Here is a 17,753-nt window from a genome sequence, read left to right as displayed (position 1 = left end):
TGTTCGTTGTAAAATAAAATTGTAATTATAAAAACCACTCTATTCTTACTTTTAACACAATATTTCAAGTCAGCACTTGCCTCCCCAAAGGAAAATCCCAATTATTTATTGCACCAGTTAAGACAGAATCATTTTGAAAAAGTTGACAGATCTACAATTCAGTAAGGAAGCACAGTTATGAAAAGAAATATAGAAAATATGGATGGATGTGTTCTAGTTGTAGTGAGTTTACTTCTCATGAATAATTTACACAATATCTATATGCTAAATGAAACCACATAATTGCCCCAGAAGCAAAGCTTTGTGTGTGTGTGTGTGTGTGTGTGCTAAAACAATTAACATTGGTGTAAACAACAAACAAGGATCTTAATTTCAGTACATTATATTTAGCCTTCATACACATCCAAAAATGTAACATTTACTCAAAGACACTTCTTTGAAACTTCACAGTGAGAACAGTATAATAATCATTTAACTATTGGAAAAGCCAAAAGTTCTGGATGGATATCGGTTTGGTTTGAAACTTATTTTAGACACATAGCAAATGTTACTTAATTCTAAATAGCCTAACGTCCTCTAATAAAATTATTTATAGGATAAATAAATATTTTGCTGTTCTGATTAAAGTGTGACCTTTCTGTACATGAAAGTGCAATAAGGCTATTTTTTGATTAGAGACAGCTGAGTGAAACTTAGGGAGAATACACAAAGAAAGACCAGCTTTTGGCAAACAAGATATTTTGAAATTAATATACATGGCGGTAGAGCCACAATAGCCCTTGTGTTGTGTAAATAATGTGTGGAAATGGATCAGAAAAACCTGTCAGACAGGCCTATAGATGACAAAGACAAACATCCAAAACCAAAAGGTAACGACTATGTCACCCATAATGAAAGGATATACTTGCAGTGCACATAAAGACCCAATATTATATGATTAACCAAAAAATGTGCAACTGATTATAAAATAATTAAGAAAAATGGATGCATTTTCAGACATTATTTCCATGAAATTCCAGTGTTTTGTTATTTGCATTTAAAGCTGCTTCTTTTCTTAATTTCAAGAGTGGTTTGCTCAAGGCATCAAGGTCATGGACGCAAAATTCCTCCATAACACAAAGCCAACCTCTGGACATCCATTTAGGAGTGGTCTTATCTAAGGGTGTCTACACTCTCTGTCTCTTGGCCCTCTGGTACACGCTGGTCTGACAAAGCCATTCCCTCCACTAAGTGTACATGACGCTCCTCAGGGACCTCTGCCTCATCTGCATTATTGGACTGCACATGTGCTGTTTCCCTGAACGATTCTTCGAGCTGGCTGAAAGAACTGGTATCGCTGACAGAGTCTGAGCCTGCTCCGTGCCGCCGGAAGAGTTTTTGACCTGTGAATCACATGTTATGATTAACCCGAGAGTTCTGTAAACATCAATAAAGACCAATTGTGATTTAATTATTTAATGGACACAAAGAAATTAGATGCAATTAGGGCCACACTGATCTTAGATCAACATGTTACCGTTACCTGGAAACCGTTTGGTGATGGACTTGGGGGAATCGAGGGAAGCTTCTTTATTCATCTGGGCTTTTACAGAATACACAGGCTCTGTGCTGTCCAGACAACCTATGAAGGAAAAACAGATGCTATAAAAACCTGAAAACTACAATTAATCCAAAATTCGTTTTACACTATGAAATTTTTGTGCTTTACAAACTTTTTTAAAGGGGTTATGAACTGAGAAATCAAGATAACGTTGATCTTTTGACATATAAGAGGTTACTTTACTGTTAAAACATCCTGTAAGTTTCAGAACTCAAAACTTTCCCTTTAGTCTAAAAACAGCTCTTATTGAAGCCAATCTGCCAGAAACAACAGGTTGTGGAATGAGTCACTTTATGATGTAATAGTGTGGCTAAGCACCGCCTCCACAGAAGACAAACGCCTGCTTCTACATTGCTCCCTGTTTAGCCCCGCCCACTGATTCACGCATGTAGTGTAAATAACAAGAGAGGCAAATGAAGTTCAACGCAAAAACCAAATGATTTGCATCGCCTTCCTTATGATCCCAACATTAGGAAAGAGTGGATGACCTTTATTTTTAATGAAGATCCAGACCTCATCAGTAAGAACTTGGTCCTTTGTTCACTTCATTTACCGTGGATTCATTTACAAACTAGGCACAATTCAACACAGAATTTTCAGAAAGATTGAAACTAAAGGACGATGCTGTGGCAACTATATTGGATTTGACAGCAATGTCGCACCACACAAGTGTGAATTACTGTTTTTATTACATGGTCACTATTGAGCTTGGTCTGTTATTAAAGATCGCTTGATATATACTAAGTGTTTATGCGTTTTTAGCCTAAATCACTGCAGCGTCTATCTGTGAAGGCTGTAGGCTGTCAAACATACACAACTGTTAGCCAATCGTAGCAGTGGGCGATTACTTCCGAGTCTACAATCCGCTGCACCTATTCAAACAGAGCGTTCTGAAGAGGGGGTCAAAACAGGACAGAAAATAGCCTATTACTTTTAAATGATGGTGTTTTTTTGATGAAAAAAAAATTTTTTTACATAATAAATGTGCCTCAGAGAACAGTACAAAATAAACAAAGAGGCAGTTCATGACCCCTTTAAAACATCTATACCTTCAGCTAGGTTGAAAGTTCTTCCTTTGACAGAGGCCTGAACCGGGGAGAACCAGTTAAGCACAGGGCCCACCAGGGGGATCTGTCGAAGTACTCCCTGAAAATAAATTACAATTTCTTTTTAATATTTATTACAATTATTTAACTAAGCATTGTTGAATTGGAAAGTGAATTACTGAATGTCTTAGTATTTGGTATTTTAGTATTTTGCTTATGTAAATCCTGATGACCATGTTGTCTATTATTTAAACTGTATCTTCAATGGAAAAAAACATGATCCCACATAAGTCACATGATCAATGTCACACATTTACTTTTTTAACCTAGAAATCAATTGAAAGAAAAAACTAAAACTTATAAAATTAATATTTCATCCATTTTATGTCATAAAGTTTTATTTTACAGGTTTAAATGAGATTTTGTCCCTTTACACTTACCTCTTCCATAAGTTTCTCTTCATTTGCCTTCTGAAGCTGCAGCTCAGCTTCCTGGATGCCTCTTCTCACTACCTCCGTCATGTTCTCAAACAACTAGCCACAAACATAGATGTAATATATCTTATTCTGTATCTGATTTTCATCGTCTACTTTAATTATTAAACACCTGTCCAAAACAACAATCAATACAAACCTTTCCACTTTCCTCAATCTCTCTTCCAATCGATACTATAGTTTCCACCAACTCTGTCACATCCAGGTCTTCTGTTGCCATTCCAATAAATATGCAATTTTTCTCCTCACAAAACTCAGGACCTGCACACAAGACAGAGGGTTTGAGGTCACTGAGTTCATGTGAATTAAAGCAATTCTACAATCATAAGATCATCAGATATTTACCACCAGAGAAGTATAGGTCAGTGTCCAGCTCCATCAGCTTCTTAAGCAAGTCACTGTTGATCTTCTCCACACTATGTTCTCTCTTGTTTTCATCCAGGTCTGTGGTTCTGGGCTCATACCTGATAAAAATGAACAAAAATAACCTGTTTAGCACTGTGAAAACTTACAACAATGCAACAAAGTTACCTTCTTTGAATGAGAAATAGAACCTTGGCCTCTTTGAAAGGGAAGGGCCGCCCAAGAAGACATATGACTGACAGGTAAAACAACCAATCATGTTTTGGTTTGTGCCGTGTCATGTTAAGGGGTGTGGAAATGTCCCCACAATAACAGTGTATGTGTGTGTGTAAAACTCTTGGATGTATTTTAAAGATTCTATGCCGCGAACATTAAATATTTCACATACTTTTGAGAATCCAGCATTTAGTTGATCCTGATAAGCGCTTGTCGTCATTAAACATGACGGATTTCTTATAACATTAAGGGGTTTGGCATCACATCAAATTGTTTCCAGATGGAACGTTAAAGAATGCGACACGCACATCTCCCGGAAATCTTGTATAATTTAACCAATCCGATGACGACTTGGAAACTCCCGAAGGATTTCCAATTTTGTGTGCCATATGCATCAGGCATTCAGCCAACATCAGTAGGCGTGATGTCTGAGGCTGAGAGTCAGAGGGTCACTGTATCATTTTAGCATAGCTGGCAAAATAGGTCACATTTTCGATTTCCAAAGAGCACAAAACTGACTAAATTTATACCTCAAATGTACTCTCGGTAAAAGTGCATGTCAAATGCATGAATGTTATGTAAAATGTGCTGTAAACTGATGGAAGTTTGACTACAGAGTCTCACCTCACACCTCCGAGACCAGGCCAGCTCAGGTCCTCAATGTACGAGAGTGAAGCTTGTTGTAGAACCTCATCTTTGAAGTCCTGTCTGTAGCGTAGGGTGCAGCTCAGCACTGGAATCATCTCTCCCAGCTTTTCCACCAGTGAAGCCACATCATTCTCCTGAGTGCCCAGAGCTACACACACATAACACCAATGTTAGCATGAACATCTTAACATGAACTGTGTCTCATCACCGCAAAACAACTGACAAGTCATAAAATCACTGCACACTATCTTTGCTATCTTTGCACACTAAGGACAGAGAATAGTTCCCTCAAGCCTCTAATTTTGCTGAAATATTTTTCTAAAATAATAAAACTAATACTAATAAAAACTATTTTGTAAAATGATAATAAATAGATATTATCTTATGGTACATATTATTTGTATAAATATTATACATCAGAATAAATTATATGACAGAAATATATCTAGCCAATTTCCTGTTATTTCTTCCTTGCAAATATTTAAAATAGGCTTTAGAGCTTGCACCTAACCCAGGATTTCTTGGATTATAATTTCATAACTAGCTCTCACCTGTATGTCTTCCAGTTCTTAAATTAGTATGGCTTGGGCCTGAACATTGTGTTAGTTTTTCAGATTTTTATTTATCTTCCAAATGTCTTACCTGCAGCGGTCATGAGGGGGCTGAAACGAACACATGTGCCCTCATCTTCCAGCTCAACCACATCGACACCACTTAAGGGAACCTGCTGCGCCAACTGTTCACCCAACTGTCAAATCAGATCAAAGCAGTCGGGTCACTCTTTCGTAAGAAAAGCATCTCGGCACTAATATAAATGCTCAAAATTCAGCCTACTTATTTCTCATAATACATTGTAAGAAAGAGAAGCATTTACCCATCTGTTAAAGACATCAAGGACATCCCTTTCCCTTGCAAAAAATCCTTCCACTGAGCTACCACTTGAGGCTGAAAATGAAAGTTTTGTGTATTTTAGTGAATGTCTCTTAGTACATACATGCATTATTTTTTTGGTAAAAACCCATTTGTTTGCAATATTCTTTGATGGATCGAAAGTAAAAAAGAAAATAGCATTTATTAGAAATCTTTTGTAACAAACATCTTTACGGACACTTTAATTTTCAATGTAATGTAACCTTGCTGAATAAAAAAATAAACAACTTTCCCAAAACTTTTCAATGGTTTATATATACACACACACACATCCAAGGAAAGAAAACTTACGAGTGCTGTCTTGTGAAAACCTGAACACCACCACAGGAGAATTCAGTTCATCCTCCACCTACAAACATCAGAGAGACACAGAGGGTGGGGACAGGGTCTCAAAAAACCTGTTACACGTCTGAGCATACAGGAGGCTTTAATGTCATGCTGTGAGCACTACCATGTTGTTGTGAAATTGGTTTGGTATTTAAATGTTTTGATGCAATGTCATGAAGAGGCTTTTTGTTTACTAGCTACGGGTTTGGCAGGTCAATCTGGAGGTCAATGTGGCACATGACCTAAAGTCAAGCATTAGTGTTGCTGGAATGTCTATGTGACGCTGGATCCTGTGTTAAAACTAAGAAAAGCTTATGTCATTAAATTACAGGAGAAATTACCCATTTTTATTACTATCAAACAATGCTTCCTTCCTGATTAATGGGCATTTTCATGAAAAAAAAAAACCCAAGAAAAAAAGTAAAGTAGTGAAAGCTTAAAAATATCCATCAAGTGTCTCTACCTCTTTGAAACTCTTAAAAACATTAAATAAATGTTGTACTGTGGTTCCTGTTATAGCTAAGTAGTCGTAGCTATCATATAATTAACTTAATTTTGAAGAAACAAACTTAATAGAACGAGTTTTAGTATTATACACAGGAACGTCACGGTTTTATAAACGGGCCATTTTAATAATTTCTACTTAATTCCCATGATGCTGCAACATTGCTCCAAAGCAAGGTCCAGCATTGATGCCCAACGAGTCATCAAGCTCTGTGAAGTGACATTTCCTAAATGTTTTAGCACATGCCTGTAGCACTGGCTGGCCTTTACACGGATAAAAGCCTTTAAAGTGAGCACCAGCACTTATGGGTGGACATGGTGAGGGAGGGAACAGTGGAGAAACAGCGCGAGTGAAAGTGAGAAGGAGTGGGGTTGGGATCAAGCAGGCAGAGGGTTGGTCCCACCTACAATAGAGAGTATAAGAGAGCCCAGCACGTCCCGCAGCGAGCCCCCGGAGATGGGAGGGACCCGGGAATGAGACACCACATCCTGAAACCAAGGCACCCACGCTCACTACCACACTACGTATACAGTATAAGAGCTGCACACAGTGCTGACGCTCACAAAGCACACCGCCAACATACATATGATGAACACTCTGCTCTTTACCATGCACAAAGCCTCGATGAGAGACACCTCACTGTCAAGGATATCCTAATGGTGGCGACACAGAACAGAGGTGTTTGCTTTTAAGGTTTTAGCCTAGATTCTCTGACTGACAGGAAAACGTGGGCCACTGACATATGGAAAAGGACTAAATTTCAAGAAGCTGCCAAATAAAGTGCAGAGTTGTTTTTTTATATGTGTCATTAAGCTACCAAATGTATTATGTATTAATATTTTCAGCTGACATATTTTAACATGGTGATACTGTCTGGTTGTAAAAGGCAGAAATGTCTGATGGCATCCAAATATTAAAGGGATAGTTCACCAAAAAATAAAAAGTATGTCATCATCTATCTACCCTCAAGTCATTACTATATATAGTAAATGTATACTCTATATATAGATCTTATTTGTTTTCTTTTTGTTTTAGTAATTGTGACACATGCTTGCTTTTATTATTCTTTTTTTTAATTAATATTTCTAGTTACCTTCATTTACATTTATTTCAGTTTTAGTAAAGTAATTCAATTTAAAGATTTTTTATTTGTTACTGTGGCAACATTTCTAATTTTCAAGCTTTTAAGTTCAAGTTTTTCTAATATTTTATTTCAGTTATATAGAATAGTTTTTGTTTTAGTTACCACTATTCACCAAACCTTTTTTGTGGTGCCATTTGAGGAAAGCTGATACATGAATAATGTCTTATATTTAAATCTGTTCCTCGCGCAAAACTATTGTATGGCTTGCTATATGGGTCACAAATCACATGGGCCACTTTTATGTTACTTGTAAGGAGTTTCTTTTTCCAGTTCCCATTTTCATTATATGCCCGTATGAAAAGTGTGAAAATTTCTCAAAACATTTTTTGTGTGTTCCATGAAAGAAAGAAAGTCATTCGGGTTTGGAACAAAATGGGGTTGAGTAAAGACATTTTTGGGTGGACTATCCATTTATAAAATGAAGGGAGAAATACCAACTCAGGACAGAGGAAATATTGATATGCAGAAGCTTCAAAATAGTTCTGATTCACATACTTATTTGTGGGGATCGTGATGCAACTCTAAAAGTCTAACAGCTAAATGGAAGAAGACAGTAGTTCACCGGTAGTTCACCTACCGAGGTTTTTATTGAAGCCAGTGTCTTCAAATGCTCCAACAGCTGTTGACTCTACAGGGAGACAGATCAGTTCCCACAAGGTCAGATTCATTCTTGTGTTTAAAGTACAGCGCATCGAAGTTGGTAGGGTACTCACTAGCTGAGAGGCATGCTTAATCCTCTGTAAAATCCCATCATGCCCAAGGTACTGAAGGGACAGCCAGAGAGGCAAAGCCCGAAGCTTCTCCACTGGCTGGCTGGAGGTCAGACCTGCTGCAAGAGACTGCCCCCAACCGGCAGAGAGGATAATCAACATTAGGTATTTGATTACTGTCATATCTTTGGATTGCATTTCCATATTATGTGCTGCAAAATGATGATTGGTCCTTAAAATAACAGTCCAACTTACCAGGGCCGGATCCTCATGTCTGTAAAGAGTGACAGCAGGCACAGCTGGCAGGCCCAACCATGGGCCCGGAGTTAAAGTCATACTATCACACTTGGTGGCTGCCTTGATAGAGAGAGGAAGAAAAAAAATAGCATGTACTTTACAACAGGAAACAAACGCCGGCATATGTGTGCCTTAAAAAACACAACATACCGTCACAGCAGAAGAGACCTGACCAAGAGCAAGTGTTGCCAAATTCACCCTTAAAGAAAGGCACAGAACGTCAATTTAAACTACGATGAATATTAATTATACACATCAAATCTGTTTATTTCAATATATAAAAGAAAATCAAGTTAAAGAGGTACTCCAAAATTAGGACCAGCTAATACCAACCCCTCCACATGGAGCCACATGTTGCACTGAACACAGAGCTCTTTCAGACGACTGAGTTTGTCTGTGTGACCTGCACCTGGCGTTCCTGAGAGATTAAATGGATTTAATGACTGCATGCAAAACTGACAACCATCAAACTGGCAAACAAGCAAAAACGCTACTGCTTGAATAAATAAGATCTAATAGCAAACTGACCAGCATTAGCTATCAACAGCAGTGGAACCTTCCCTGATTCACGATCATCTCTGATGAGCTTGTCAAGCAATGCAACATCCTGCGAGAAGATAATTAAGTGGAAAAACACACCATTTCAACAGGTTTTCTCTTAATTGTATCAACACTGCCTTGTTGCTTGCACTTTTCTGAAAAAATGCCGGTAGTTTCTTTTTAATGTGTTATGTTAATATGCCTTATATATTTCTATTTCAAATAAATTCAGTTTTTCTTTTAATTTATATCATCAAAGAATCCTGAAAATATAAGTATCATGGTTTCCACAGAAATATTACGCAGCACAACCGGTTTCAACACTGATAACAATAAAAATGTTTCTTGAGCAGCAGCAAATTAGAATATTTATTTATTTTAGATTTTATTCTAATGATTTTTTACTTTTATAAATCAGTTAAACCAATTTCTAAATAAATTAGTTGTCTATTTACATTAAAAACAAGCAAGTCAGCAGATTAGAATGATTTCCGAAGGATCATGTGACACTGAAGTTTAAACTAATGGCTGCTAAAAATTCAGCTTTGTGATCACAGGAATATATTACATTTTGAAATATATTAAAATAGTTAATTTAAATTGCAATAATATTTACAGTATCAAATAAATGCAGCCTTGGTGAGCCTTTTTTAAAAACATACATAAGTTCTAAACTTATCTACCAAAAGCCAGCTTCCTACCATTTGGTGCAAGGAGCCAAACATGGTGTTACAGGGCACAATACAAAGACATGACAGAGGCAGTCCCAGCTGAAAAGCAAACACAAAAAAAGTTGTCTAATCAAAGCAAGCAGTATCCACTACATGTAAACACACATAATGTGAAACATTTCAGATCCTGCAGCATTGAGGTGTGATGTGGAGGTGACATTATACCTGGCTGCAGAGATGTTGTCCCAGGCCGGGTCTGCATGCAGCACTTTGGTAAATCACAGGATGTTTAGAGCTGAACATTGTAAAGCCCTCTGTAGCATAGTCCTCATAAAGAGTATTAATAACTAGCCGACACAACTTCACCAGCCCCTCACGGTCATCTTCATGATAGTATGCGGAGCCATTTTCATATCTATGAAAAAGAATTCATTAAAGAAATATATTAATTAAACGTTGTGTAATCTCAAATCTCAAAATGGATATCTATTTTCATTCTGTACATTTTAACGTTGTGATGTCTAAAATCAGTAACATTTAAAATGACTGATTGTATTTTTTTTATTTTTTTATTTTGACAAAATATTATAGAACTTAAATATTAGCCATTTATTGTTTATCCATCATTACATGAAAGCTAAAATTATAATATTAGTGCATCCTTAAAATATCTGTAGGACATATAAAACCATACAATAATGTGCTTAAAAAAAATGATCACCTTATAAAACTGGAAAAGCACCTATTTTAAAGCATGACCTAGCTGTCTTAAATGAAAATTGCACACAACAAATAAAAAAACAAAAAGCTCCATGTTTTTAAGTGAAGACACCACCAATTAAATTTGTTGAGGTGAGCCAAAGGGGGAGGTTATTCTTACTCCTCTAACACACATTTCTATAAATAGCTTTATATCACTTTGAGGAATTTGTATAACAGGGAGAAGAGAATTCCCCCGAAACCACATGAAATCAAAGAGAGAACCTGAGCGAACCTGAAAAGCCTGCAGAGCCAGAGAGTGGTATCCGAAAGGATTCGGGTGGTCAGCTTTCTCAATCTTTCTCGTTCCAGGACAGAAATATATGCGGCCAGACTGTGTCCCAGTAGAGCCATGTGTCCCTGCTCTCCGATGTTCTGCATCCTGCTAGACAGAGGTTCATAGTTTTAAGACACACGCAGAAGGGTTTACACATGCTCTCGGTGCAATATAATGCAGCTGTTCTGTCTTAACAGTAATTTGTGAACCAACCCCAAAGACTAATTGACCATAGGTTTGGTTTATCAGTAAAATAAGGCTTACAACTAACCTTTCTTGAGGAGACTTTTCTGTGTTGCTCTATGTATAACAGACTTTATTTTACTGTTCTATTTTACTTGCACCACCATTCAAAAGTTTGGGGTCTGTAAGACATTTTTCTCTTATGCATTCCAAGCCTGCATTTCTTTGATCAAAAATATAGTAAAACCAGTTATATTGTGAAATATTACTACAATTCAAGAAACTATTGTTATGTATTTTTAAATTATTCTGCATTTCTCATGATAGCAAAGCTGAATTTTCAGCATCTTTACTTCAGTCTTCAGTGTCACATGATCCTTCAGAAATCATTCTAATATGCTGATTTGCTGCTCAATAAATATTTATTATTATTACCAACAGTTGCGATGCTTAATATATTTCTAGAAGCATGATATTTATTTCCAGGATTTTTTTAATGAATAGAAAAAAAAGGGAAAAAAACAAAAAAAAAAAACAGCATTTACTTGTAACATTACAAATGTCTATAACATCACTTTTTTTTTATCAATTTAATGAATCCTTGACCTTGTGAATAGAAGTATTATTATCTTTTATTAAAATAAACCTGTTCAAAATTTTCAAGGGATTCATTTCTTGGCTTTAGGACCACAAAGTAAGCAGCTCTATAATGCTGTGACCTACCGTTGACCCAGTTTGTCATCATCTCCATGCATCAGGTTCTGGACAAGCTGGAGTATGCTGACAACATCCTGTCCACTGTCAGAAAAATAATAATGGAAAATGGAAAAAGGAAAAGGATAAGAGAGGCTCCAAAGTGTTTTATAGCTAATATGCGCTGACTGTAAACCCCATAAAATGCCTCAGAAATACGCAAGGCAGAATTACAGAGCAAGACAAGAAACAGTGTAAATGTAAAGTGTGATTTACAATATTAAAGGCTCACTCACTCTCCTTGCAAGGGTCCTGGAATGTCTTTCCAACTCAATTTTCTTCTTTCTTTGCCTTGTTCAGATTCCCTGAATACATGCACACAACGTTATATTAGTATAATAGTAACTGAACTATGGACATACTGTCAACCTAACATGAAGATGGCTTAGTATAGGCATTTTAAATGCAGTTTCTGAAAATACTGGAACATGAAAGGTGAAATCTCACAATTTTCCACTTTCCAAAACCTTCATGGCATCAGAGAGATGGTTTCCCATCTCAGCAAGTGTAGGATCCATCATCTACAATTACACAGTAACATGTATATGGTTATCCTTGAAGGGCAATGCAGTGAAACATAGAGAACTCACAAACTTGATGACAATGGCTGTCGATTAAATTTTCTTGTCACATTAAATAAAATGACTCCTCAGGCAAAGTTTAGGGCACTTTCGCTGACTGAGAGAGTAAGAAACATTTAGGCCTCTGTCCTTTTGAGATAATAGTGCGTTCATAACATTATAATACACCGAAGCACAAAATAAATAACACATACTACTGACAGACTTGACAAACGCTGTTCAACTTGTAAACTGTGCCAGCTTGTTTAAAATAGCGCTGTTTTAAATCTTCCATTATCTTTTCTTCACTTATAATTCCTGATATTCAGGATGTGGGATGTGTTAACGACGAAAACCTGTCGGATGACAAGGCTCTTTTCAACACACTAGCACTCATTTGGTACGTCCACCTTGTCCAGACGAGGAAATATTTCATGTCATGTCCTCATGCGCATCCTGCTACAACACAAAACTTAATTTTGCAACACAAATGATTTTTAAATCAAACTTTATCAAGCCTTACGCAAACAAATACTCGACTGTGGCTTATATTGAATCCGGCATAGCTCCGCATCATCCTCTCTAAAGCAATGACAGTGAAAAAGCTTCCTGCACTTCAGTCATTGAGCGAGTCCGTCTGCTGCTCTACATTACCTTCACGGGCAGCTTATCCATGCTATGTTGAAAACTCAGTCGCAGGGACTCTCCGTGCCCCTGTGTGTCGTCGTGTGCTGTGTAATTTTACGGAAGCAAATCCAAAAGGCACAAAAAATCCTCCTCGGGTACCCTCTCTCTTCGTTATTTGTATAGTCAATTGAATAGTGTTACTTCCTGGTGTCATGTCGCTCCACGCTGGCAACGCTGACGTAGCCTTAACATACGCCCCCTTTACAGTCTCCGTGAGCTCCTCGGTTTACCACCCTGAGGTTTGGCCCCATGCAAAGACATAATGGCTGATGCAGTGTAGTGTGATGTTGAGTCCGATCCGAATCGACTCTTTCGAACAGTTCGTTCGAAAACAATTTGGTTCGAAAAACCTTTAACATCATCACGTGGTCTCTGGCATCTCGAGTGGCGATCTGTTTTTATACAGTCTATGGTGGCGATCAGATGCTTTAATAAAAGTAACGTGAGCCATGTTCAGTTTGTTGTTGCCACGACTGTGCTCAAAAAACATGGTAAATGAGAACCAAAATAAGATTTGCATTAAAATTAATCTACTTCACCTGCACACCAGTTTTTTGCATTTTTTAAATTCAAATTCCATTCACCAAAACTAATCTGATTTGTGTGCTGATAAAATTGTCATACAAGTAAGTCGTAAACATGTTTTTATCCATTTTTATTGGTAAAATTGCTGTTATTCAAATATTTTATGATTTACTTTTTTTCAGAAAAGACACAGAACCCTGCATTCAGATCTAGAGATGAGGTGGGCCTGAGAACAGCCAGGGCCAACCTGTCCCGCGGCATCAGAGAGGCTAAGAGACAGTACTCCAGGAGGATAGCCCATCAATTTAGCGACAGCAGAGACACTCGGAGCCTGTGGCAAGGGATACAGTCCATTACAGACTACAAGCCCCACCATGGACCTGTGACAGCAACATCTCTATGCTGAACGAGCTGAACACCTTCTTCGCTCACTTTGAGCAACAAAACAGCACCACTGCACAGAAGACTGCATGGCGACCAGGTGATGACACTGACCCCAGACAGCGTAAGCAGATCCTTCAGCAGGATCAATGTACGCAAAGCTCAGGGTCCTGACAACATCCCTGGCAGTGGCGGAGCTAGACTTTTAAAACAGGGGTGGCAAAGGGGTGGCAAGGTATTATTTTGGGGGGTCAATATACAAAGTGTTCAATTACACTAAAAATTAATTATTTTCCACAAAATGTATACAGATTAAATTAAAGTTGTTTATTTTCCAAAATGTACACAATTATATATGTATTAAGTATACAGCAAAAATAGAACAATTTGCTTGTTATTATTTACCATGAGTACACCGTTACTAAAAATACAAATACTAAAGTAATACATTACGACAAAATCTGAGTATATTGAGGTCTAGCCTATTTGACAACACAAGGAAAATTACTTAAAGACGTCTAAACATGTTATGTTAAGTGCTAATAAATTGTATGTCTACACAACGTTACTTCAGTACTTCAGTACATCTCTACAGTCACATCTGCTATCAGGGATGCAAACACATGTATGGTCAAAAAAGAGAGAGGTTATTGAAGCCCTCGCCCCGTAGCAAATATCCAGATACTTACATATTTGTGATGAATTTAATCCTTTGTAAGTTATCATTTTGCATTGTAAGATTACAGTTAACACCTTTAAATATTACATAAATGTATTATGTATTTTTATTAAACTTAGTGAGTGTATAAATGAGCAGCAAAAAAGAATTCTTGAAAAAATCTGCACAGTAACTTTATAAAATCTAAACATGTTAATAAAAACAAATTACTATTAGTATATAGTATATTTATATAGCCTACACTGCACATAAATAATAGACAATTAAATTATGCTTATTTTAAATGTATTGTGTAGGCTAGGTATAAAAAACATAGGCTTTTAATAATCTTTCAGTGCGCAAAACCATGATAATATGAAACGCTTCAAAACAGAGCGCACAAAGCGCGTATGCGCATCGCGGGTGCAGAATGATGTGCTCAAAGCAAAATGGGTTCACAGTGTGCTGCGCTGCACAAGTGCGCATTTAGAAGTTCACGGCACAAAGTGAAAAAATGTCGAGCGCACAAAGCTGCTGCGTGCCAGCTTAACCAATGAAAAGAGTAGCAACAGCTGCACGCTTGTGCGTGCTGCGTAAGAATGCATTCGCGTCCGCTGGGAGATTTGAGAAATGTTCGTAAAAATGAACAGTGTAATGTTTTCAGCGGGGTGGCAACAGGGGTGGCAAGGACTTCGTCTGGGGTGGCAATTGCCACCCCAACTAGCCCTCTGGCTCCGCCACTGATCCCTGGGCGTGTACTAAGATACTGTGCAGTGGAACTCACTGATGTCTTCACAGACATGTTCAACATCTCACTTAGTCAGGCTGTTGTACCCACATGTTTCAAAACTACCACCATAATTCCAGTCCCGAAGAAGCCATCTCCATCCTGCTTCAATGACTAGCGTCCTGTTGCACTTACTCCCATCCTCATGAAGTCCTTTGACACATCAAGTCTGCCCCCCCCCCCCCCCCCCCCTGGACCCCTTCCAGTTTGCATATCGGTCCAACCTCTCGACCGACTTCAGGAGAGTGTGCACACTCAGCAAGTTCCTCTGACCATCAACGGTGCGACTGTAGAGAGTGAGCAGCAACAAGTTCCTGGGTGTGCACATCACAGAGGACCTCTCCTGGACCGACAACACCACAGCACTGGCTAAGAAATCACAACAGCGTCCTACTTCCCATGGGCGTCAGTTTGGTTTGAAATGTGGTGGGGACAGAGACGCATTCAGAAGTGCATTTTCAGAAGTGGTGGGTACAATGATGCATTTTTTTTTCTCTTTCGCGCAGGTCATGTTTTGAAATACGTCCTGTATCTTATTAATGTAAATAAATAAAAATGTATACAAAAATGTGATGATGTCCGACTCGTTTTATGAAGAAGAAAGCCGTACAAAGCATTAGACATATGATATATGACCCACTAATCTGCTTCATATCATCATATAAGTACCATGTTGACAATATGACATGGCCATGACGTGGTTTAATGTACCTAAACAATGATTACCAATTTTCTCTTTCATGTTGCTTTGTTATAACCACTGAAAACGGGGAAAAAAATCTAACCCAAAATCGGGCCTCGCTCTACATTATCCCGCTTATTACATGGCTACCCACCAAATAAATCAATAATTTGACACAAAATATTGATTTAAAAAAGAGTTTATTGATTTAAACACTTATTTGTATTGTATTGTATTGTATTGCTTCCGCTAAAGAAAATAGTTCCGTCTCTACGATTAGAATCCTGCCGCGTCCACAGCAACGCTCTGTTTTTCATGGCAACGGTGTTATTATCAAGAAATAACAGACAACACAACTTAAGCACTACAAATTTTATCAAGATTGAAAAAGCAAAAATACGTGTAGCACATGAACACTATTGACTATCACACCATGATCTGACTGCTCTCAATTCACAACAACATGCATCCATCCAATCTACATCAGGCATTTTGACTAAAACTTGATCCATTCCTCATCATCATCATCATCATCACAACTATTTCAGAATTCAGCAATAGATTCAAGCAATAATTAAACAAGATACTGACTACTCAACAATCATCTCCCCCAACACTTGCTGTATGAACGCAAACCGTAACTAGCTAATTAAGTTGGTGGCTAAGGAAGTCTAACGTAACATTAATTGCAAGAGAAGAATTAAAACAGCCGATCCCTTGTGTGCAAATGCACAAGACCTAGCCATAATACCAGCAAATCTTAATAAACATAAGTTATCGCGTCTTACCTTTGTGTCAATGGTCTGCAGACCCATGCTGTGTGTACAACAACATCCATTTGTTCTACAGGTTATCACTTTGATATGTTATAGTCCATGGCACTAGGATGCAACCTTGTGATATGAAGTATGAAGGCTAAATGACTTGCTCGTCTATGATACATTCGCCAGAAATTCTGGCCAATCCCAGCAAAGACTAGGTAGCCTCGTTCCCGCTCGTTCACTGTCCATTTCAAACTGTCAACTCATTTGAAAAACATTCTTTAAAAAAAAGAAGCGCGATAGTCATATAGACGGTTTCATCGGGCGCACGCGCCTGGACCTAAGTTAACTCCCGGTCTGTGTTGTGTATATCGGTCTGGCTGCAGTGCCTTCTACAAACGCGGTTAAAGTCAAGGCGATGAGTAGACTGAGGGCTCAGGTGGTTGTGCTGCGGGATGTGTTTCCCATACATTTATTTATTTTTGGAAACTCACCACAATTTTAAAACTGATCGATTTTCAAAAAGGCTTCGCTGAATAAACATGAGTAACGTTATGTACTGCACGTTTAATAATAATAATCCCTTACATTTATATGTTTAAATATCAAAACGAGGCACAGGTGTTTTTTATATCGCTGTATTTCTGAAGGAAGACTTGCATGTTATATGCCTGATAAAGCAGCGTGTGTGAGCGTACTTTGTTTACAGCTGTTACTGGGGAAACCTCCATTTCTCGCGCTTTATGTCTATGCTTTAAAACATCTCCTATTGGCAAAGAATGGATTTGCATTCTCATTAAGTCCGCCTGATCCATGCAGCAAACATATTTTGTTTGTTATCAAAAAATATCTACTCTAGAGGGACTTGGCTGTTGTTATTGATTCTATTTGGAAGTCTACCGGAAGTTAAGTTAGGTCCGCAAAAGCGCGCATGCGCAGTAACGTTTGTTTATGTTGTTGCCGTTGAAACCGTCTATAGAGAAAATAATAACAGTGACACGATGACTCCCCCTCCCCCAACCTAGAACGTATCCCAATGTTACAGTTGTTGCAGTTTTAATGAACAGAAAAGCGTGTAGCCATCGCAGCAGCAGAACTCGAGGTTTAAAAACCCTCGAGTTCTTTTACTTTAAAAAAAAAAAAAAAAAGTGGTGGGTACAAAATGACTCCTCCCGAAATCGACGCCTATGCTACTTCCTCCGCAAACTGAGGAGAGCCAGAGCCCCGCCCCCAATCATATACACCTTCT

The 17,753-nt window shown here is 37.9% G+C and overlaps 1 protein-coding gene across 5 annotated transcripts; it reads right to left on the bottom strand.

Moving 5' to 3' along the window:
- Positions 1–366: 366 nt before the first annotated feature.
- LOC132149292 (pyridoxal-dependent decarboxylase domain-containing protein 1-like) lies at positions 367–12,916 on the bottom strand. Of its 5 annotated transcripts, none has more exons than XM_059558414.1 (24): positions 12,678–12,916; positions 11,911–11,984; positions 11,700–11,768; positions 11,434–11,508; positions 10,486–10,635; positions 9,717–9,906; positions 9,522–9,590; positions 8,809–8,887; positions 8,614–8,698; positions 8,431–8,479; positions 8,239–8,340; positions 7,987–8,112; positions 7,851–7,901; positions 6,537–6,617; positions 5,589–5,646; positions 5,242–5,312; positions 5,010–5,115; positions 4,344–4,515; positions 3,486–3,604; positions 3,280–3,401; positions 3,087–3,179; positions 2,650–2,746; positions 1,523–1,621; positions 367–1,382 (listed from the first exon to the last, which is right to left on the bottom strand). In XM_059558414.1, the coding sequence occupies exons 1-24, from the start codon at positions 12,696–12,698 to the stop codon at positions 1,153–1,155; spliced, it is 2,388 nt and encodes a 795-aa protein (XP_059414397.1). In that variant the 5' UTR covers positions 12,699–12,916; the 3' UTR covers positions 367–1,152. The 5 variants fall into 5 exon arrangements, with proteins under 5 accessions (XP_059414397.1, XP_059414399.1, XP_059414398.1 ...); XM_059558416.1 differs by lacking the exon at positions 6,537–6,617 and adding an exon at positions 6,738–6,782 and having other exon boundaries at positions 12,678–12,915; XM_059558415.1 differs by having other exon boundaries at positions 10,486–10,632; positions 12,678–12,915.
- Between the last annotated feature and the right edge of the window lie 4,837 nt (positions 12,917–17,753).

This window comes from Carassius carassius, chromosome 9 (assembly GCF_963082965.1).
Source record: "Carassius carassius chromosome 9, fCarCar2.1, whole genome shotgun sequence".
NCBI classification, from domain to species: domain Eukaryota; kingdom Metazoa; phylum Chordata; class Actinopteri; order Cypriniformes; family Cyprinidae; genus Carassius; species Carassius carassius.
The sequence above is the reverse complement of the archived record's forward strand: the minus strand, read 5'-3'. Positions and strand labels throughout refer to the sequence as shown.

Bases quoted from the DNA above. Each gene is read 5' to 3' on its own strand.
- LOC132149292 (XM_059558414.1), bottom strand. From the start codon at position 12,698: ATGGATAAGCTGCCCGTGAAG. The intron at 8,888-9,521 runs GTAGGAAGCTGG...ATCTTCTCGCAG, and splicing joins TTGGCTCCTTGCACCAAATG to GATGTTGCATTGCTTGACAA. The intron at 4,516-5,009 runs GTAAGACATTTG...ATGTGTGTGTAG, and splicing joins CCCCCTCATGACCGCTGCAG to CTCTGGGCACTCAGGAGAAT.